At 38.6% G+C, this 23,514-nt stretch overlaps 1 protein-coding gene, 2 non-coding genes and 1 pseudogene across 3 annotated transcripts; 1 reads left to right on the top strand and 3 right to left on the bottom strand.

Annotated features, from left to right (window-relative positions):
* The first annotated feature begins 8,074 nt into the window (after positions 1-8,074).
* Positions 8,075-9,544, top strand: LOC122665776 (probable polyamine transporter At3g13620). Its single transcript, XM_043861913.1, has one exon. It carries the CDS (start codon positions 8,075-8,077, stop codon positions 9,542-9,544), a length of 1,470 nt encoding a protein of 489 aa, XP_043717848.1.
* A 3,043-nt stretch (positions 9,545-12,587) lies between these two features.
* Positions 12,588-12,661, bottom strand: TRNAV-AAC. The gene has a single exon. It is a non-coding gene; the product is annotated as a tRNA-Val (tRNA).
* A 5,253-nt stretch (positions 12,662-17,914) lies between these two features.
* Positions 17,915-23,514, bottom strand: LOC122663948 (annotated as a pseudogene).
* TRNAV-AAC lies at positions 20,146-20,219 on the bottom strand. The gene has a single exon. It is a non-coding gene; the product is annotated as a tRNA-Val (tRNA).

Raw genomic sequence — 23,514 nt, 5'->3', positions numbered from 1 at the left:
AAAATAATTTATAAATCGATAAGAGAATTCGAAATAAAACTGGTGCACCCTTATTGGATCATGTTTTGGAGTTACTCATTCTCACATTGAAACCGGTGAAATCGAACCAAAACCTATCCAAATTGAAAGATTGACAACCCTACCTGTGATTGATTAGGTGGGGCCATGGTTTGAGGTATTGGTATCAGCATGCCCGAGACGATCGATATTGGACTATTTTGAAGGGGATTGATACCGTATTGGTGGAACGGTCAAAAAAGGGGTAAAATAGTCAACAAAATTCATTCTTAAGGAAACCCAAGGGTAAACTTGTCTGATACAATTGATCCATGTCAATACTGTATCGATTTTGAAGATGGCCGATACTCGATCCGATACCATGCACTAAAACCATGGGTGGGGCTCAATATTTGTTGGAGTTGAGCATTCTAGCTCGGATCTGAATGGCTCAACCGACCCGACATTGGTACTCACTGAAAAGGTCAACAACACTGTGAATGGCCTCGGTTAATCTAAGGCTATTAAAGTGAGGTGACATCACATAGTCAAAATCGAGTTTCTACACAAAGAAGGTAAAAAAGAAAATTATGGGTATGGATTGTTCACGGGTTATTTGGGTAATGTATAGAAAAAGTTATTACAACCAACCACACACAGAGAGAGAGAGAGAGAGAGAGAGAGAGAGAGAGGTAGGAAAGTAATTACAATGGGTGAGGGGACTGCGGAGGGATGGGGAAGTAGATGAGAAAAGAAGTCTCTATTCTTTGGTTAGATATGGTTAAAGATCTTGTTAGGTACATACCTGCATGCCCCTTTTGTCTGTAAGACATTACTCATTGACATTTCACTATCTTTCTTCTCTTTGGGTTTGTAGACTTTTTTTTCAACTTTCTGTGTTATATTGCTGGTTTTGGAATATTGATGTGTCCCTTTTAGAAAAGGATTTCTTGTCCCTAGGCCTTACCACACAGAGAGAGAGAGAGAGAGAGAGAGAGCCATTAGCTTTATGTATGTTTCATGCCCGTTTTGAAGAGGACCACAGAGAGATAGCGATTAGCTTTATGTATGTTTCATGCCCGTTTTGAAAAGGGCTTGTGGTCCCATTTTTTTAAATTTACTAGTTTGTACACTGGTTAATGGAAGAGAGAGAGCTCTTTTGCATCTATGTTTCATGTGTGAAAGGTCTTGGAATGTGTTTTCATGGTAGTTTGAAAAGGATTTGTCATCCCATGTCTCTAGGGTTAGTACATAGGGGAAAATGGAGATAGAGACAATTAGTTTTCACCTTTTATGTATGGGTGTGGTGTGTGATGGGTCATGGAATGGGTTGACTCATGGGTCAATAATATTAGGGATGCAAGTTTGGCCTGACGGCCCGAACCCGTCCTAGCCTGTCCTGAGCCCGAACAGGGCCTGGGTTGAGATATCTTGACCCTGAGGGCGAGTCAGGGTCAGGAATTTCTAGCCCTGAGTCAGGGTTGAGGCCTCGGGCTGAACCCGACCCAGTCCAACCCAATCCTGTCTTCTATTTTTTGTTTTTGTTCTTATTCTTTCTTCTTTTTTCTAGCCTAGCAAGCCCATGCATCTTCCTTTCCCAGCCTAAACAGCCTATTCATCTCCCTTTCCTAGCTTGGCCAGCCCATACATCTACCTTTCCCAACATGGCTAGCCCATGCATCTCCATTCCCCCCAATGGCTAGGGCCAATCAAGGTCAGCCCGGCCCGACCCTGAGGGCGGGTCAGGATTGGATTTTTCTGGCCTTCAATCAAGGACGGGTCAGGCCTGGGCCCAGCTAAGGGGACTCAGGGTTGGTCTGGGGTTTTAAAAGGCCCGACCCAACCCGACCTTGTTGCAACCCTAGTCAATATAGGCCACAAGGATCAATTTATAACCCTAACCACTAAATACTGAGGTTGAATTATCTCCCTGTACGTGAAGGATAACTGAAGAGGAAGGAGGCCAATAGCCCCCTTAGCAGCCACCACCGTTTAGATTTTTAAAAATTAACCCCGATGCTTCCCTTCTATTGGATACGAGTAATAGGGGAATTGGCTTTATTATTCGGGATCATCACGGTGCACAGGTCTTGGCGATTTCAGAAAAGTTATATTTTAGTGGGAGAGGCTTTAGCAGTAAGATCATCGCTTAAGGTTGTTATGAAAGAAGGTTTCATGAGAATACTAGTGGAACCAGATAATTCAGATCTTATAAATTGGATTGTAAACCAAGATCACCTTTGTGCTCTTGAAGTTGATCCACTTCTCAAAGATATTCGACACTTAACCACCCTCTTTGATGGATGTAATTTTTCTTTTATCCCAACGGGAATTGGTTTGGGCTAATTCCATTCCCTAGCTTCATGAATTGTGTGTAATAATACAACATGCAAAGTAAATAGAGAACACATTACTACTATAGGGAATTGAAGAGGATAACAAGGACTGGGTCCTCTGTAGTGTGACACAGTGTGTAGTGCTCATCCAACGGGCTGCAATCCTTGGGCACGCAGACCAACACCCCATGGTGTGTTGGATTACATGCCCAAACATTACAGGCCGTCGAATGATGCACTACACACTGTGTCACACTATAGAGAAGCCCCATGTGGATAACAATCCTTAGAACAATTTTTAACTACTAATTAACAAACCACTAAAAGAATTTAACTACTAATAGACCATAAAAAGATTATGCTATTGTTACATGAGTGGTAATCCAGTGTGTGGCAGTGTAGGGAGTCCTCCCCTTAACAGGCCCCCTTAAGACCAGGAGGAGAGTTCCCACTCGTGATATTACCATGTGATTGAATGTAGATGAAGTCAAAATTACCCCTCCCTAATTCAATCTGATGGTACCAATGGGAGTGAATGTGGAGATTCCTCTTCACCAATGTGCATGTCCCTTCTTTTTCACTAATTTGGGTAACACTAAGATTTTCCCATTTTTAAAACCTTGAAATTAAGACCTAATTTCCCTTCACCCATGGTGAAAAGAGAAATTTAATAATGAAATTCACTTACCAGGAGTTCAATCATTGGGTCAATCACCTTGAATGAAGAGCTCTTTCTTCTTTTTTTATTTTTATGGTGAGACTCTTTCTTCAACTTTAGGTGGTGAGAAAATTTCTCCCTAAAATTATATAAAAGTTCTAACCTTTACTTAAAGCCCATCTTGAATAGGCGCTGCACAATCCTACATTGGGCCTGGTTAAGGCCCAATCCAGGTCTAAGGTATCCCTAGCCGACCCAGTTGCACCCCAAGGTTTCTGAGTACAAATTTCTTAGGATTCCCAGGTAATGGTGTGGAACAAATTGTATTAAATCAAAGCTACAAATCCAACCAATAATCCTTTAGTATTCAAGCGTAAAAAAAATCCCATGCCAACAGTAATGGGAAAGTAGGACTGCAAGAGGGTCGGGTTGGGCCGGGCTTTATAGAGCCCTAGCCCAACCCTAAGTCCCCTTAGCTGGGCCCTGGCCCGACCCAACCTTGACTCAAGGTCAGAAAAATCCAACTTTGACCCGCCCTCAGGGTCGGGCCAGGCTGACCCTGATTGGCCCTGATCATGGAGAGAGAAGAAAATACATGGGCTGGAATAGGCTAGAAAGAAAATTATCAATTTTATGTAAAATAACATTGTAACAAAATGTATTATATCACTTATTGTCTTCACATATAATATATTATATAACAAAAAGTGTGTGACGTTTAAAGTTTATAATATATATATTATATTAATATATATTTTATAGTATAACTTAAAACAGGGTCGGGCCGGGCTGGGCCAGGCTTAGCCTGAGGCCTAAACCTTGGCCCGACCCGACCTTGACTCAGGGCCAGAAATTTTCAACCCTGACCCGCCCTCGGGGCCAAATATCTCAACCCAAACCTTATTCGGGCTCAGGGCGGGTTTGAATCGACAGGGCCAAACTTGGACCCCTATGGGAAAGTATAAGTACCATTTATGGTAAAAGTTTTAGGCATATTACACAAACATGTGATTACAAAACTTTCTGTTTTCTTTTCATAAATTTCATTTCCCTGCCCTTTCCTTTACTTGCAACCCGACAAAACCTCAAGATATTTATGCTTAAGGTACTTAACATTTTAAAAACTACATCTTAAGTATTTAATGTTTATAAAATTACACTTGAGATTCCTAATGTTTAAATATTGATAGTTAAGGTACTCAACATTTAAAAAAATTATGTTTAGGATGTCCTGTACGTGTTAACAGATGATAATGAAATGACTAAAAAGCCAAAATTTCTGTATCTATGAAAATATTTTAATTTGAATGATCTGATTTAAACAACACAATTTCACATTATTTATAACATTTGATTTGGATCGTTAATAGTTCATATAGAATTTTAAATTATAGTAAACATTATGGTATTGTCTGATTTAAGATTACACCATCAATAGCATCAAAAGATTCTAATTAAAAGAATATGATTCAATCATAATGTTTTAGCATTAATAATATTTGACATAAATCTAACATTTTAAATCATGGCAAACACGATGATACCACTTGATCTAAGATTAAACTATCAAAAATTCTAAGACACTAATTAAAATGATACAATTAATCATCATATTTAGCATTTTTATACATTTTGATTTGTATGATTCCTTTCATTTAGCATTTTAAGTAATGACAGATACAATGGTAAAGCCTGAATATGATTGGGCTATTAAAAGCATGCATTTTATATTGCATCTTGGTCTTTGGATGGAGTATCAACTCTTTAGAGTTTACATATAAGAATACTTCTTTGTTCCTTTTTGGGAGAAAGAACGTTGTTAGGCTGTGTAACGTACAATAGTGGTTCTCCGTGTCTGTCTATCTCTCTCCTCCCACAGTAAGGGGCAAGATATGTCATTTCATATAGAGGAAGGCGAGAGATAGACACAGGAGGTGCTAACGTATGCAAAACAGCTGGACGCCGTTCCTTCTCCCTTCATTTTTATATTCCAACTTATCGACCAATGAATGGATGATCATGACCAAATTTAAATGGTGAGTTTGCAAAAATTATAATAATCTCATTTTGTGTTGTATATGGAAATTTCTTTCAATCTAATGGACATAAGTCCCATTGATTTCATCGGTGTGTACTTGTTGCTCTAATTTTTAATGGAATTTGATCAAGAGTCAATATGCATTTGATGGGCATGGTATTAGAAGATGGTAGATCCCATTTTGGGTTGACTTTAAATTAAGAAGGGAAGGGGTTTGCTGTCAGGTTGTGTGGCCTCACATTGAGAGAGCGTTCATGGGTAGGATCTTTATCGCCCCCAGTACTACTGGGGGTGCTGTGCGCATCGTGCGGTGCAACACCGCCCATGTGTGCATGGTGGAGCCCACTGTGCACACATGGGCGGTGCTGCGCCACACGATGCGCACAGCACCCCCAATAGTACTGGGGGCGATAATTTTCCCCATGGGTATCTAAGGGGAGGTGTAGGGTGGTCAATTTGCTGTCTCAAGTGAGTAGGGGGCGCTATCAGGCAATGTTCTTGTTCTCTTAAATTAATTTGAGCAAACCCATTGTTTTAGAGGGATGATATTGAAATTTAAAAGGATGTGAGAGAAAATGTTATGCAAGTCTAAGTATTTGGGTATAAGTATGAAAAAACATTTCATAGGGGAGTCTGAGCAATTATATAAGTATACTTTAAGGAAGACAATGAAAACTTTTCAATTAATTATTGAATAATTGTATACTTTGAAGTGATTTGCAATGTATTATAATTATGGTAGAGGGGGGGGGGGGGTCGTTGCTTGGCTGTGTGGCCACTGCACCAGCATGGGGCCAATGGGAGCACACATGGGCATCCAATCAGGGGACAAGGTGTGGTAATTTCACAGCACCCTGTGTATGGGCATAGGAGGCATTGCCCATTGCTAGGCAACGTTCTTTTTCCCTATAATTATATAAGAATACAATTATTATATAATAAGGCAAGAGTTTGCTGTTTGGAATTGTAGCGCCTGCACCAATGCATAGGCCAATGAGAGTGCACACAGAGGTAAGAACACAAATGCCAATTTTTTTTGTTTTTTTTGTTTTCATAGTGGGGTGGGCAAGACACACAGTACTTTTGCATGCTTATGCGCACTTCTGTGTGTAGGCGTAGGAGCCACGCCAGCCACATGACCAAGTAGTGCTCTTTTTCCCTATATAATAATTGGGAAAAACAACATTATCGGATCATGTGGCCCTGTGTCCAGACACATGAGTGTGTGAAATTACCACCCCAACCCTTTGAAATCAAAATTTTCATCCATGTGGATACCCTTGTACGTACTCATTGGATCCCACTCTGGTGCTAGGGCCACACAACCAGACAAATCAGGTCTTAAATGATATCAATGTATCCATATCCGGCATAAACAAAACTTTCCCTCCTCGCCATATTAATTCATAATTGAACCTTCTATTCTTTTGAAGATAAAAATTCGTGCTTTATCATAATAGAGAGTGGTTGGTTACACTTTTAATTATAGAAAGGAACGATGATGGCACGAGTATCTCACATTACATGATTTGGTCTAAAATTTGATTTGTTTAATTAAACAAATAAGTAAACAAAAATCCAAGGTATTCATGAAATAACATGATTAGCTAACATCTCTTTTGCCTTTTCCCTAATAAACAAGTTTAATGAATCGGTCACGTTTAAGTTAGACTAACATGAACTGGCATATGTTGAACATGAAATAACAAACTGACAATAACAAAAAAAACAATGGAAAAAAATGATCACAAGAAAGGAAATAAATGAATCATTTGGATTAATTCATATTTCAAATTTAATCATTATATTTTGGTAGTTTAATATCTTTGATTTGTATCGGAAATTACCCAATTCAGAACAAAATCAACGATCATCGATCCCGATCTCTAATGAACCAATATGGCAATTTCCCAGATAATAACACTAGAATTGTTGGAATATTCATTAAATATGACAATACTAGGGCTTTTTAGACCGATTCAAGTCGATTCTGGTTCGAATCGGATTGGAATTAGCTTTGGCCACTTCTGTCATCGATTATCCGTTTTAAAACCCTGATGGAGAGTGAAACTTTCGTATTTCTATTTTCACCATAGCATTCCAAGTTGACAAATCTGAATGATTGAATGAGAAGGGATACCATGTAAGCATCATGTGTTAAATTTGGGATTCTAATTCAACATATTATCCACCTTGTAATGCACATTTTTAATTGGATCGAGTTTTCCTTCAACCACGATGATTTATCATGGGGTTACATATGTGTGTGAGAGGGTATTTTGAGAACATACTAAAGCCCTATTGGAGTTTGTAAACCTTAGAATGGTGTGGTGAACCTTCACGCATGGTAGAGGTTATGCACGCTACTAGGATGCCCAACATGTGTCATCTTTTCTCTTCCCCCTTTGAAAAAAAATCCCTTACCCTCCTGTGTCCAGTCCTATGATTGATGCATGCCGCTAATTTATTGAAAACTGACAACATGCCTAACCCTCTCCCATTTTGAAATTTTAACAATTTCAACAACCAGAGTTGTTCAAAGATTGATTCACCATTTTAATTTCTATGCTTTTCTTCTACATTTCAAAAAATTGATTAAGTTCAAATTGAGCATAAAAGTATCGAAGAGTGGGGCCTATTACTACCTAAAATTTGGGTCCTTACATGAACCCATCACATGGGCCGATTGAAACACTCCCAACTCCCAAATCCCATCCCCAACTCCAACTATAAGTTCCCAGTCAAAATCTGATCTGAAACCATTTTCAGTTTCAGTCAGTTCATATCCAACTACCAACCCCACCAATTATGAACACATGCCCTTTTCTCATTTCACCCAGAGTCACCCCTTGCATTGTTTTTGCATATTACCCGGATAAATTCTCTCCCATAGTCTAGGAAAGAGGAGGATGATTCGCCAAACTTGCTGGGTCTTTTCTTATTTATATATACAGGTGACTCTGTGCAGGTTTTTGCACACATATTTTGTTCCAATTTTTGTTCCGATTTCCATAGGAAGCTCTAACTGAAGCAAATCAACAAACAATGAGTGTGGAAATCAAAATTTCCAACACAGGAAGAGTAGGAGTTGGACAACTTGAAGGACTAGCAGAAGATCCCAATGAAGCTAATGACAACAAGAAGAATGCGAATCAGAAGAAACTCGCCCTCCTCCCACTCATCTTCCTCATCTACTTCGAAGTTTCCGGTGGCCCTTTTGGAGAAGAACCCGCCGTTAAAGCTGCTGGTCCTCTCTATGCCATCCTGGGCTTCCTTATATTCCCTTTCATCTGGAGTATCCCTGAAGCCCTCATCACAGCCGAGCTTGCCACCGCCTTCCCCGGCAACGGTGGTTTCGTCATCTGGGCTGAACGAGCTTTCGGCCCTTTTTGGGGTAATCTCATGGGTTACTGGAAATTCCTCAGTGGAGTCATCAACAATGCTGCCTACCCTGTTCTCTGCGCCGATTACATCAAACTCGTCTTCCCAATTTTTGCTTCGGGTCCCCCTCGCATTATCGCCATTTGTGGATCTACTCTGTTCTTGTCTTTCCTCAACTACACAGGCCTTGCCATTGTTGGTTACACTGCTGTTGCTCTGGGTGTCATTTCTATGCTTCCCTTCTATATAATGGGTTTTGCTTCAATACCCAGACTTCATCCCCATCGATGGATCAGTATGGGCGAGCCTGGATTGAAAAAAGATTGGCAATTATACCTCAATACTCTGTTCTGGAACTTGAATTTCTGGGACAATGCCAGTACTCTGGCAGGGGAAGTGAATCAACCCCAGAAAACCTTCCCAAAAGCTCTGTTATTAGCAGGGTTTCTGACTATTGTCGGTTACCTGGTGCCTCTATTGGCTGCCACAGGGGCTCTAGAGCTTGATCAAGGAAAATGGGAAAGTGGGTTCTTGGCAGATGCAGCAGGGATGATAGTTGGCGATTGGCTCAAAATCTGGATCGAAATTGCAGTCTTGTTGTCTGGAATCGGACTCTTCGAAGCCCAATTGAGCAGTGCAGCTTATCAGGTTCTGGGCATGGCAGATTTGGGGTTTATCCCTAAATTCTTTGGCTCCAGATCGACATGGTTCAATACACCATGGGTTGGGATTCTCTTATCGAGCATAATCACATTGTCTGTAACGTTTATGGACTTCAACAATATCATAACAGCTGCAAATTTCTTGTATAGTTTGGGAATGTTGTTGGAAATAGCTTCTTACCTCTGGTTGAGGAAGAAGTATCCCAAGATGGATAGGCCATACAAAGTGCCCATAGGAATACCTGGACTGGTAATCATGTGCTCGATTCCAGTTGGGTTCTTAGTATTCGTGATGGTTATGGGGAAGAAGCTATCATTTGCACTTAGTGGGGGTGTCACTGCTATTGGGATTGGTAGTTACTTCCTCATGAACTTCTGCAAGTCTCGTGAGAACTGTCTCAAGTTCACAGAGCAGATGGAGGAGAGCAAGGATGAGGAGTTTGGGCTCTATCACTCAGTAGTTACTACTTAGTGAAAGGAAGGTTAGAAGAAGATGATGACGAAGAAGAATTCATTTTTTTCACTGTACTTGACAGAGTAGAGTAGAACTCAGAAGAACTGAAGAAGGAAAAGGAGATGTCATTTGGAATGTGTATTCAACATTTCCTTTTGGTTCAACAAAAGAAAAAAGAAAGGACAAAGTTTTCCTCCACCCATAGAGGATTTACTGAGATTTGAATTTAGAACTCAGTTTTTTGTATGGTATGGTTGTAGAAGTATAAGGAGGGGGAAAGACAAATACCCCAAAATGGTAAAGAAGAAAGAAAGAAGGGTTGTGTAAGTGTGTTGTGTATTTGATTATTTCAATTTTTAAGGAGATTTCATTAATTGGCATGTTTTCTCTTCCTTTTGATGAAGTTCCCTTTGATATCGATGATCTCCATCAACCGCGGTCGTGATTGATGTTGTATTTGATCAATACGATTGGCTAATGTGGTACAAATTGATTGTTCACTCGCCGTTTGTTCTAGGATTCATGTAGCCATCCCCATTAAGCTGGGATAAGACTGGGTTGTGGTTATTGTGAAAAAAATGATGTTTGATTCCATATTGGCCTGATAGGGCACATAAACATATGTGTTAAATAGTGAGAATTGTAGAATCTAGCCCAGAGTTGCAACTATCCATTGCAAGGAATTTACTTCGTACAAGTAATTGCTCAATACCCAAGTAGGCTTCCAAAGTTGATCATGATCAAGTGCTTTTTGGGTCCGTCTCATGCCTTGTGATTGGTCTTTATCCCCAAAATCTCTCGAGTCTTCTTACATACAAAGGATTTACTTGTTACTAATATACTCTAGCTTCTCTTCTTCTTTAGATCCCTTGTTTCACTCTGATTGTATCATAGATCGGGGTTAGCTCACACATATATTTACGTAGGGAGAAGGTTTCCCACATTATGAGTGAGGGAGGAAAGTGGACAGGGTTAGTATCTTTTTCGCATATATTTATACAGCACCATCAGGTTCCTAGCACATTGCTTCGATTGCCCATTTTCTAGGCTTCCTTTGTTTTAACTGAAAATATTTTATGGAAATTATTTTAAAAGGGAGTAGGAATGAAAAACAACTCTTATACTAAACCATAGTTGAAAAATCAGATTTTGATTCGATTGAACCATCTGAGTTGAGTTAAAAATAAAAACATAAAATCTGGTCATGAATATTGGCCATAAAAAATGACTAGACCAATTTTGAGTTAGCTTGAGTTTTTATTTCTTTCTTTTCACCTATGAAGCAGCAATAGCCTCAATCGATCAATCCCTCTTCACTCAAGAAGGAAAAGAAGAAAGATATTTAAAAATAAGGAAAAAAAAGAAACTCTCCCTGATCAAGTTTGACTTACTTGACTGATCAACTTAGGGAGAATTACGTCGAAAAATCTGATTTTCCAACTATGAGCACCCTTACTTACTCTCCTTGATTACCCATTTAGGTAAAGATGTTTAGGAACTTTCTTTTTTATTTTTTGGACAAAACAGAACTTTATTCAACCATAAAAGGTAGTGGAGAACTCAATGCAGCCTGAATTTACAAAAGGATTTACAAGTAAGAAAATCCTCTCCAGTGCGCCAGTGAGTGCAGTGCACATTGGACACCCCAAGGACAGCTCCAGCCATTTGATGCGCACTGCACTCACTAGCACCCTAGAGAGGATCCGGACTCAGATTTACAATGATAGATGGTGTATTCACCAGCCACGCGCATGACATTCTACATTTAGAAGCACTAGAAGCAAGGGGGTGAGCCTCCAAAGTCCAAACTATGTTCTCTGCAAGCAAGAGAAAAAGAAACAGAATGAAAGGAAGGATAAATGTCTAAAATTCTTCCATAACGGAGAAAAACTTGAAGACTTGGCTTAGAGGGCCACATAGTAAGCTGATTAAACTGTAAACTGCCATTTTTGGTATGTGACCAAAGCCATTCATCCTCCATGGGTCTTGTGTGCCGGGCAATCTTCGAAATCTCCATCGCTTCCCTTGGGGATAAGAGGGAGTTAATGAGCGGTGTTTTCGACTTTCCATCTCCAATTTTCCAACGGAGGCCATGAAGTAAGATTTTCCTTCCTTTTAAGAAGTTGCGCCAGACCCATGAGACATTATGCGCCTATAAAGCTTGATTGAAACACTCAAAGTCTCTAAAACCCAGACCCCAATTTTCTTGTTATTGTAGATATTTGCGAACCAACTTGATCTAGATCATGGCAAATAGATGAAGGGGTCTAAAATATAGACATAGCATAAGTTGGAATGTTTGTTGCCACTGCTTTGATAAGAACTTCTTTCTCCGCCACAGAAAACAGATTTTCTCATCACCCTACAACTTTCGCTTCGACCCTCTCCACCAGCCTAGAGAATAGATGTATACCTAGTAGCCCAAGAATCCATGCACTTGTAATCCAATAACCCATCCCATTTTAGCCCAAATCTAGTAGCTCATTTTGAAACAAACTAAAGCAATGCTATACAGTAAAGAATACCAAATTGAGAGGGTGGTTATGGTGACCTAAAGAAATAGCTGGATAGTTTTTTTTTTTCTATTTTTTGGTAAAATAACTGGACAGTTAAAGAATATCTTAGCCAGAGTTTGAAGAATTAGGAAACGGATCCGTGACAGCCGGTTCACATTGGAATACAAACGATTCTAATAGTTACTATCTATCGGAATTGGATCCGAATCACCTGATTCCTAGTCATAATCCATCTTGAATTGGACCGATTCATGGGCTGGTTCTTGATTCCTGAACCAAATCTTGTTTCACTACAAATAGCTAAGAACCAGTTGGATCGGACCAATTCAGGCAGATACGAATCAGAATCGTCCCATAATGTTTGATTGGAGCCTGAGACCATGACTCTGGTGTGAATATGTTGGTCCCTCACTGGAAAGACAAGCGTGGCCAAGCAAGGTTTTCAAAAAACGGAATCAAAATAGAATCGGTAGGTGCCACTTCGATCTGAATCGTCAGACACTGAGTCAAATTAGCAGGATAGGAAAAAAAATAAAAAAAAGAAATGGCTTCGCCCGGGTTCGAACCGGAGACCTTCAGTGTGTTAGACTGACGTGATAACCAACTACACCACGAAACCAGTTGCTTAACAATTCTCTATATATAATATTATTTCAAGTATGTCTATTGCAACCATATTCCTTTGAGAGATGCAATCTCCCTTGGCCATCTACAATATTATTGGACGATATATCTAAAAAATAAGCTACTTGGGTGTAAATATTATTGGACAATTTTTCTCCATCGAATTGGGATGTTCACTGCATCATTTTAGGGTTCACAAACCCCCCTATAGGGTTTTAGAATGTTCCTCAAAACACCCTCCTAATAATCCTGCATTTTGAACTTGCTGCAATGAATGGATACCCATTCACTGTGGTTGAAGGAAAACTCAGTTTTTATTGGTCTATTAGCATGGTTTTAGTGCACATTATTGGATCGTGTATTTGTCACTTTTAAAACCCATATGATATCGATACAATATCGGCACGGATCGGACAAATTTATCTTTGATTTTCCTTAAAAAAACACAATTTTTTTATTGTTTTACCCCTTATCTATACCGTGTTACTAATATGGTATCGGCACAATATCGGGATTGATGACGAGCAAAACCGTTATGTATCTGAAACTGATACCTCAAACAATGCATGTTAGATAAGCTAAAGTTGGTAGACCATGATGGAAACCAGGCCCTAAGCCCTTGTTTGTTTCAATTGGGCAAAAAGAAAATCATTGTAGGTAACCCAAGCCTTAATGTTGCAGTTGTTTCAAAAGAAGAAAAAATTCATAATTGCAAATATATTTTCTATTACTTTCATATGAGTCCTTTTTTTTTTTTCTTCCTTTCCTTTTGACCAAATATAGAAAGAAAGCATATTGAAGCATAATTGGCTGAATAAAAAAATTCTAGCCGTGTAATGGGTTGGTTACCTCTAGAAATTGAAAATAGATATCATTTTCTAAAATTTTATAAAAGGGCATAACCAATGCACAAGACTCCAGTTACTGTGATAGTATTACTTCTGCTTCACAAAGACTGTTTCTAAACTCGAATTTGTGACCACTAGGTTGCAATGAGCAACATTATCGTTGCACCAGGGCCTGCCCGTGTGTTCTAAAATTATATATCGTATTTAAATAACATATTTTTCATTTTTTTACTAATGCAAAATTGTTTCTTTTAACTAATTCCCATAAAATAGTTTCGAACATAAGGGGAAGACAAAGAGGTATCTGCATGGCCTTAGTGAAAGTACAAATTCAAGAATAATGTGGCGACATTAAAGTATATGAACTTTTTCTCTCTTCGAAAATAATAGTGTTTTTACATTTACATGAACTATTAGTAAAAACACTAAATGTATTTAGGCCGGAGCCCAACCAACAACAACTACTATTCTTCTGGAAATCATTTAAATGTTTTCACCGATATTTGAAGATTGGAACGAGAATAAACTAAATTAAAAAGAACCGCATTTTTTAATTCAGAAAACCATTGAACATGCGAGAACCTGCAAATGAGTTTAATCAACATTAATATCGAAGGGTCAATTAGTCAAGTATATATTTGTTTTTATGACAAAAGAAATATATTAAGCTAAAGATAACAATGTTTGTACAATATTGTCACTAACCCTCATGGGCTTCACATTTATAGATACAAACTTTGTCAAAAAAGTTACGAAGAATCAAAAGGTGCTCATTATAAGTGTATGTAACAGTAGTTAAATTAGATTCCTACTGAGCTTTAAGTAGCATAGTAAGTAAACGCCAGGGCCTAACATCAAAGGTAGGATTGTTGATCATCTCTATCAGATCTCTATTGTTGCACCAAACTTCCTTGAGTGTAACATCATGTTTGAGAGAATGCTCTAATCCCTGGATTAACCCAAATAATTTTGTCTCCAAAAAATTGTTAGTTCCCAAAAAACCAGCAAATATGAACTTAATTTGGCCCTATATCAAAATGCAAGACATCCATCCGGATCTTTCTATATTGGAGGATGTTGTTCCTATGCACACAAGAATTGGATAGGGAAATACAAGTAAACAATTCAGACAATTTAAAAGATATAAATCAGCTTTAGGAGAGCTAGAGAGTTCAACATCTTCAAGGATGGGTGTGTAGATGTTGAGAATTGGTCTACAGATAAACTAGTCAAGTACATTGGAAATTCGAGTTTCATTCTCTTAAATTTGAGAGAATAATTGGACATCTTCCTTACTAAGGTCCACACACACATACACACAAATATAATAATAATAATAATACCTTACGCTTTAAAGCAAGTTAACTGAAAACCCATAAGCCATCAAGGAGATCACTTCCCTTATTGGGCTACATCTAACCAAGCCCATCAATTGACAAGTCAACAAAGGGTTTTCTCCTTGTTCTACTCTGCTTCTCAGTTCCTACACAATTAATTCTAACTCTCTCCAAAGTCCAAACTCATGAAAGCACGGTTTTAGGAATCGACATCAAACTAATATGGTCCAATACAGCCAGTACCTATCAGTATCAATATTGGTATCCGTATTAGCAGCAGTAACTGATACCATAAACTAAATCCAAGCATGAAAGGATTGAAGGAGGAAAAAACCCAATTCGAGGGCTAGCATGGATTTTAAAGGGTAGTTCAGCTCTCTGATCTCCATGTTTTATATTTTTCATCCCAACTAAGGTCTTGATTTGAAAGGCCTGTTGGCCTAGCTCTTGCTATGATAAATCCATCCCTGGTTCTGATAACTAGCGATCTTATTGATGAAGATGAATTACAATTAGAAAGAAATATAGTAAAAGTTCAGACTCCTTAAAACCTAACTCTAAAGAAAATTCCCCCCCGAGAGAGAGAGAGCCGACTAAACTCGGTATGCCTTTTGCCGACTAAACTCGTTATGCCTTTTGTCATTATTTTATATATTAGATGGGTCCATATGACTTGTGACCAAGTTTTATCATTTTTTGACTTGACTCAAATGACCCGAGCTAAAACCTGGTTTCCAACCATTGCTTTTTTCTAGTAAAAATCATAGTTGGAAATTCATATTTGATTCGGGCGAGTCACCTGAGTTGGGTCAAAAAATTGCAAAACCTGGCTATGAGTCGTAGAAACTCGGTCTATGTTAAAAATGACTAGACTCAGCATGTATGCTCGAGTCACCCGAAAACTCGATGAGTCAATTAGAGCCCTCTCTCTCTCTTTCTCTCTACCAAAAGATTTTTGGTAGTTTCAATACAAAGGCTGGCTTTTTTGCATATGTAAGTGTATAGATCTATCATCCAAATACTAATAATATATTATACACTACCCTATGCAAAAGTCCAAAGGTCTTGCCCATTCACGGTGTATATTAATGCTCATACAAAAAAAAAAAGTTTATATATATTAATGCGTTTATAAAAAAAAATTATATTAATGCATTTATTCATAATTAATAATAAATATTAATAATAATGCTTTGGCTCTTTTTCGAAAATGATATATTTAATGTCCCTCAATTATATTTTTAATTGCGAAAAAATCCAAAGGTCATGTCCATTCTCAATATAATGTATATTAGTTATTAAAAATATTAAAAAAAGGAGACTTACCTTGACTAGGTTTAACCTACTCGAGTCACCAATTTTTTAGAAGGATAAATTGAGTTGAAAAATCTGGTTTTCCAAGTATGGTAAAAGTTGAAGTGGAAATATGGAAATAGCAAGGTTTTAAAATTTGGAATCGAGAGCGAAATCAATCAGAGACGATTCTGATTTAAATAGGTTCCAAATTGGCCTGAATCAGTTTAGGAATTTGGATTCTAAGCTATTTTATAGGAGCAATGGAAATCAAGATAAAAAATTAGGAATGAAAAACAACTATTACACTAACCATAGTTGGAAAACCAGATTTTGACTCCGGTGAACCACTCGACTTGAGTAAAAAAACACATAAAATCTAGTCAGAGTCATGACTCTTCGCTCAAGTTTAAGAAATGACTAGACCAATTTCGAGTTAGCCTGAGTTTTTAGTTCTTTCTTTTCATCTGTGAAGCAATCATAGCCTCAGTCGATCAATCACTCCTCACTCAAGAAGGAAAAGAAGAAAGATATTTAAAAATAAGGAAAAAAAATAACTCTCCCTGATCAGGTTTGAATTACTTGATTGGTCAAATTTTGAAAAAGGAGAATTAAGTCGAAAAACCAGATTTTCCAACTATGAGCACCCTTACTCTCCTTGATTACCCATTTAGGTAAAGATGCTTAAGAACTTTCTTTTTTATTTTTCTGACATAATTAGAACTTTATGCAACTATAATAGGTAGTGGAGAACTCAATGCGGCCTGAATTTACAAGTGAGAAAATCCTCTCGCCGTTGAGTGCAGCCCCGCATTGGATGCCCCAAGGACAACTCCTGTCCTACGCACACTACACTCACTGGCGCGTTGGAGAGGATCCAAGCTCGGATTTACAATGATAGATGGTGGATTCACCAGCCACGCACATGACATTCTAAATTTAGAAGCACTAGAGGTAAGGGGGTGAGCCTCCAAACTATATTATCTGCAAACAAGCAAGAAAGAAGCAAAATCAAAGGAAGGATGAATGTCTAAAATTCTTCCATAATGGAGAAAAACTTGAAGACTTGGTTTAGAGGGTCACATAGTAAGCTGATTAAACTGTAAACTGCCATTTTTGGTATGTGACCAAAGCCATCCATCCTGGATCCACATCCTCTACTTCTAAAAGTGGCGCTTCCATCCTACTTCCGTGCGCTACAAGGGCGCCAGCTGGACTGACAGCAATCTAACGGTCAATATTGTAGGATTTCAAATTAAAGTTAAAATCACAAAGGATTTGTTTGAACCCACTTTAAACCTGAACCCAAAACCAAACCCATCCGACCGATTCAAAATTTTCAAACCAACCCTTTTCACTTACTCTCACACTCATCTAGATTCCGCTCGGATTGGGCTCTTCTTCTCTGTCCAGCTCGATCTAAAGGTGAATGCCCAAATCGACTTATCCATCTAAATTCCCAAAAAACAAAATCCCCATTCCGTGTTTTGAATCCCTTGTTCAGATGGCAAGTATAACGGAGATGAATCCAGACTGAGTGATTGAGGAAGCAAGACATTGAAGCAATGGAAGGGAAATTAAAAAACTCCAAAACTTAAAGGTTAGGTTTCTGAAATCTGGATTCAATTCTTCGGTAGAAAATTCCGATAATGGGAAACGAAAAAAAAGAAAAGATAAACCCATCCACATTCGAGTGCATTAAGGTTAAAATTTCATGGCGATGAATCTTGCTTTTTCTTTTTGGTTAAAAAAAGAAAGAAAGCTTCTCTGAATAAAAACTAAAAGGGAGTGATCTTCCAAAGTTTGTATTCTTCAAAGCAAGTAACAATTCCGTCTCTAAATTCATCCAACCCTACACCTTTATGGCATACTTCCTCATTGGGAAGTACCTCTGTTGCTTCTCTTCCCGAGGTGTTTTTAAGGATTCCTGGTGCTTAGTCAAGCGTTTTCTAATGGCTTTGGTTTTCTTCGGACGAAGATCAAGCAACAAGAACTTCTTCTCTTGTAGGCTTCCCTCAGAGCCGCTTTTTGCTTCTGCGAGTCAAGACCTGCGCAATTGAGAACCTAACCACCTTGATCTTGGAAAGTTTGTTAGGTGCACCACCAGTGACCTTTGCAACTCGGAGTAGAGCGAGTTCTGCTTTCAGATCTTTCAATTGGTTCAATAGATCTGTCTTTGACTTTCCTCTGAGCTTGTGAACCTTAATCCTCGCCATGGCTGCGGCTCTCCTTGGCTACTCCCCCTCTCTAACTCTTGCCTTCAATCGTTCGAAACCCTAAATGGAGGCGATGAATCTTGCTTTCGTCGGCCATGATTTTGATCATTCAACGGTTCTTTTACAGATAATAAAGGATTATTTGGGTTAAATTGTAACTATCATTTAAAGAATGCCCAAATCTTCAAATTTCGTTGGTTAGGAGTTGTCTCTGTCGACTATTGCAACTTTTTTTTCTCCTGAAGATGTTGAGAACACAGAGAAGATTGGGGTAGAAATCCGAAGAGAGAGAGAAGTCTCAGTGGTAAAGTTTAAAGTTGAAATCTTGATGCACCATGGATTCTTTCATTCATAAGTGTGGATGTTAAACACACTTTATATTTCTCAGATTCTCATATAGGTTCACACCCACAGAGAGATTTAAAGATCTTCAAAAGCCCACAATCTGGATGATAAGAGCTTTAAAAGTGATGCTTGTATGTTTCTTTCATCCGTTGCAGGAAGGGAGCGATGGAGGTTTTTGGGGATTTAGATGGATAAGCTCGATTTGGGCATTCACCTTCAGAGCTCGACGGAGAAGAAGAAGAGCGGAATCCAAATGAGTTTGAGAGTAGTGAAATGGATTGGTTTGAAAATTTTGAACCGGTCATGTGGGTTAGGTTTTGGGTTTAGGATTAAGGTGGGTTCAAACAAATCCCATGTGGTTTTAACTTTAATTTGAAATCCTACAATATTGATCGTTATATTGTTGTCAGTCCAGTTGGCGCCCTTGTAGCGCACGGAAGTAGGATGGAAGCACCACTTTTGGAAGTAGAGGATGTGGATCCATTCATCCTCCATGGGTCTTGTGTGCCGGGCAATCTTTGAAATCTCCATCGCTTCCCTTGGGGAGAAGAGGGAGTTAATGAGCGGTGCTTTCGACTTTCTATCTCCAATTTTCCAACGGAGGCCATGAAGTAAGATTTTCCTTCCTTTTAAGAAGTTGCACCAGGCCCATGAGACATTGGGGTGCCTATAAAGCTTGATTGAAACACTTAAAAGTCTCTAAAACCCGGACCCCAATATATTTTCTTGTTATTGTAGATATTTGCGGACCAACTTGATCTAGATCATGGCAAATAGATGAAGGGGTCTAAAATATAGACATAGCATAAGTTAGAATGTTTGTTGCCACTGCTTTGATAAGAACTTCTTTCTCCGTCGCTGACAACAGATTTTCTCATCACCTAACAAGTTTTGCTTCGACCCTATCCACCAGCCCAGAGAATTGGTGTATACCTAGTAGCCCAAGAAGCCACATACTTGTAATCCAATGACCCATCTCATTTTGGCCCAAATCTAGTAGTTCATTTTGAAACAAACTATAGCAATAGTAAAATAACTGGACAGTTATAAAGAATATCTTAGCCAGAGTTTGAAGAATTAGGAAACGGATCCGTGACAGCCGATTCACATTGGAATACAAAAGATTCTAATCGTTACTATCTATCGGAATTGGATCCGAATCACCTGATTCCTATTCATAATCCATCTTGAATTGGACCGATTTATGGGCTGGTTCTTGATTCCTGAACCAAATCTAGTTTCACTACAAAGTACAAATAGCTTAGAGCCAGTTGGATCGGATCAATTCAGGAAGATACGAATCAGAATCGTCCCAGAATGGTTGATTGGAGCCCGAGACCAAGGTTTTCAAAAAACGGAATCAAAATAGAATCGGTAGGAGCCAGTACGATCTGAATCGGCTGACACGGAGTCAAATTAGCAGGATAGAAAAAACAAATATGGCTTCGCCCGGGTTCGAACCGGAGACCTTCAGTGTGTTAGACTGACGTGATAACCAACTACACCACGAAACCATTTGGTTGCTACGTTTCTACATAAATATTATTTCTGGTATAGCTATTGCAACCATATTCCTTTGACAAATGCAATCTCCCTTGGCCCTCTACGATATTATTGGAGGATATATCTAAAAAGTACAGTTGCCAAATAAGCTACTTGGGTGTAAATATAATTGGAGAATTTTTTTCCATCGAGTTGGAATTCTCAGTGCATCATTTTAGGGTTTTAGAATGTTCCTCAAAACACCCTCCTAATAATCCCACGATTTGAACATGCTGCGGTGAATGAATGCTCATTCACTGTGGTTGAAGGAAAACTAGGGTCCTTATCTAGGGTCTATTAGCATGGTTTTAGTGCACAATATTGGATCGTGTATTGGTCATCTTCAAAATCGATACAATGTCGATACGGTATCGGCATGGATCAAACATATCGGATAAATTTTTGACTATTTTACCCCTTGTCTATACCGTGTTATTAATACGATATCGGCACAACATCGAAAATGACGACTAGCAAAACCGTTATGTATCCGATACTGATACCTCAAACCATGCATGTTAGATAAGCTAATGTTGGTAGACCATGATGGAAACCAGGTCCTCAGGCCTTGTTTGTTTCAATTGGGCAAAAAGAAAATCATTGTAGGTAACCCAAGCCTTAATGTTGCAATTGTTCACCCATCCCCTATGTGTCTGGGCACGCACCCTGCGCCCGCAGTGCAAGAACTTTATCCCAATTTTCTATCACTTTCGTATCTGTCCTTTTTAGCAAATATAGAAAGAAGGCATATTGAGGCATAATTGGAAGTGGATATCATTTTCTAATGTTATATAAAGGGCATGCCCAGTGCACAAGGCTCCAGCTACTATGGGGTTTGGTGAGAGCCAAAATGCATACAGTCTTACACTCTTAGCCTCGCTTTGCAGAGAGACTGTTTTTAGACTCAAACCTGTGACCACTAGGTTACAGTGAGCAACATTACCATTGCACCTAGGCTTGTCTGCTTTTTCTAAAAATATATATCATATTTAAATAACATATTTCTCATTTTTTTTGGACTAGTGCATATTTCTTTTTTAACTAATTCCTATAAAATTGTTCCAAACATAAGGGAAAGACAAAGAGGTATCTATATGGCCTTAACGAAAGTACAAATTCAAGAATAATAATGCGACATTAAGTACATGAACTTGTTCTCTCTTCGAAAATATTAGTGTTTTTACATTTATATGAACTATTATTAGTAAATACACTAAGGTTCCGTTTGGTTGCAAGGGGAATTAAAAGGAAGGGAAATGAAATTTTTATATTTAAAAAAGAAATTTTTGTAATCATTACCCCAATCACATGAGGTAATGATTACAAAAGTTTATTTATTAGGTTTAAAAATTTTCTCTTCCCTTCCCTTTCTTTTAATTTCCTTTACAACCAAACGAAGCCTAAATGTATTTAGGTCGGAGCCCAGCGAGCAACAAGCCAACAACTACTATTCATCTGGAAATCATAAATGTTTCCATCGATATATGAAGATCGGAACGACAATACACTAAAAAGAACTACATTTTTTAATTTTTAATTTTTGGTGATGGGAACTACATTTTTCAATTTAGGAAATCATTGAACGTAAGAGAACCTGCAAATGAGTTTAATCAACACTAATATCGAAGGGTAAAAGTACATTGAAAAATTCAGGTTTCTGTTATGTGTCTAATGGGGCCCACTCAAGTGTATGTGAGCTAGATTGGGCCTGCCTAGAATGGGATAGGTAGTTTATCAAAAAAAGAATGGGATAGGTTAAATGATTTGATTTAACGCCTTCCATCAGCTTTAGAGCTTTTGGTGTATCGATCAAGTACCTAACATTTGGTATCAGAGCTGGGCACCACGTCACGGGTTCGAGTCACGGAAAGGGATACCTAGGAGAGGGTTACCTGGAGTAGAGTGAAAGCCGTCAAAAAAGGCTACTTGCCGTTAGGCAAAAACCTTGGAGCGGAGTGGAGCCACTTGAAAAGGGCTACCTACCACTAGAGTGAAAGCTACCTAGAGTGAGAGCCACCGAGGACAACGGCTGCGGAAGCGTAGTGGTCTGTTATGTGCCTAATGGGACCCACTCTAGTATATGTGCGCTAGATTAGGCCAGCCTAGTATGAGATAGGTTAAAGGGTTTGATTTAACGCGTTCCATCAACTTCGGAGCTTTTGGCATATCGGTCAAGTACCTAACAATTTTATTCTCTTAAATTCTCTCCTTCTCTTAGGTTCTGAGAGAATAATTGGACATCTTTTATACTAAGGCCCAATTGCTAATAGGCTTATACACACACACACACACACGCATAATAATAATACCTTATGCTTTAAAGCAAGTTAACTGAAACCCATAACCCATTAAGGAGATCACTTCCCTTATTGGGCTACATCTAACCAAGCCCATCAATTGACAAGTCAAAAAAAGGTTTTTCTCCTCGTTCTACTCTGCTTCTCAGTTCCCTCCACAATTAATTGTGACTCTCTCCAAAGTCCAAACTCATAAAAGCATGGTTTTAGGAATCGGCATCAGATTAATATGGTCCAATACAGCCAATACCTATTAGTATCAATATTGGTAACCGTATTGGCAGCGGTAACAGATACCATGAACTAAATCCATGCATGAAAGGATTGGAGAAAAAACCCAATTCGAGGGTTAGCATGGATTTTGAAGGGCCCCCCGTATTCCATAATCTAGGTGGTTCAGCTCTCTGATCTCCAGGTTTAATATTTTCCAACCCGACAATGGTCTTGAATTTGAGAGTCCGGTATGGTTGGCCTAGCTCTTGCTATGATAAATCCATCCCTCGTTCTGATAACCGATGATCTTACTGATGAAGATGAATTACGATTAGAAAGAAGTATAGCAAATGTTCACAGACTCCTTAAACCCTAACTCTAAAGAAGATTCCCCCTAGAGAGAGAGAGCCAACTAAACTCAGTATGCCTTTTGTCATTTATTTTATATATTGGATGGGTCTATATGACTTGTGACAAGGTTTTATCATTTTTTGACTTGATTCAAATGACCCGAGCTAAAACCTGGTTTCCAACCATTGCTACAATCTAGTAAAAATCATAGTTGAAAAATCATATTTGATTCGGGCGAGTCACCTGAGTCGGGTAAAAAAATTGCAAAACCTGGTTATGAGTCGTATAAACTCAGTCTATGTTAAAAATGACTAGACTCAGTTTGAGTTATTATAGACTCAACATGTATGTCCGAGTCACACGAACACTCGATGAGTCAATCACAAGCCTCTCTCTCTCTCTCTAC

The sequence above is a fragment of the Telopea speciosissima genome, chromosome 6, assembly GCF_018873765.1.
Source record: "Telopea speciosissima isolate NSW1024214 ecotype Mountain lineage chromosome 6, Tspe_v1, whole genome shotgun sequence".
NCBI lineage: Eukaryota > Viridiplantae > Streptophyta > Magnoliopsida > Proteales > Proteaceae > Telopea > Telopea speciosissima.
This window is presented reverse-complemented; position numbering and strand designations above follow the sequence as displayed.

Excerpts from the sequence above, each read along its gene's own strand:
- LOC122665776 (XM_043861913.1), top strand. The coding sequence starts at position 8,075 with ATGAGTGTGGAAATCAAAATTTCCAACACAGGAAGAGTAGGAGTTGGA.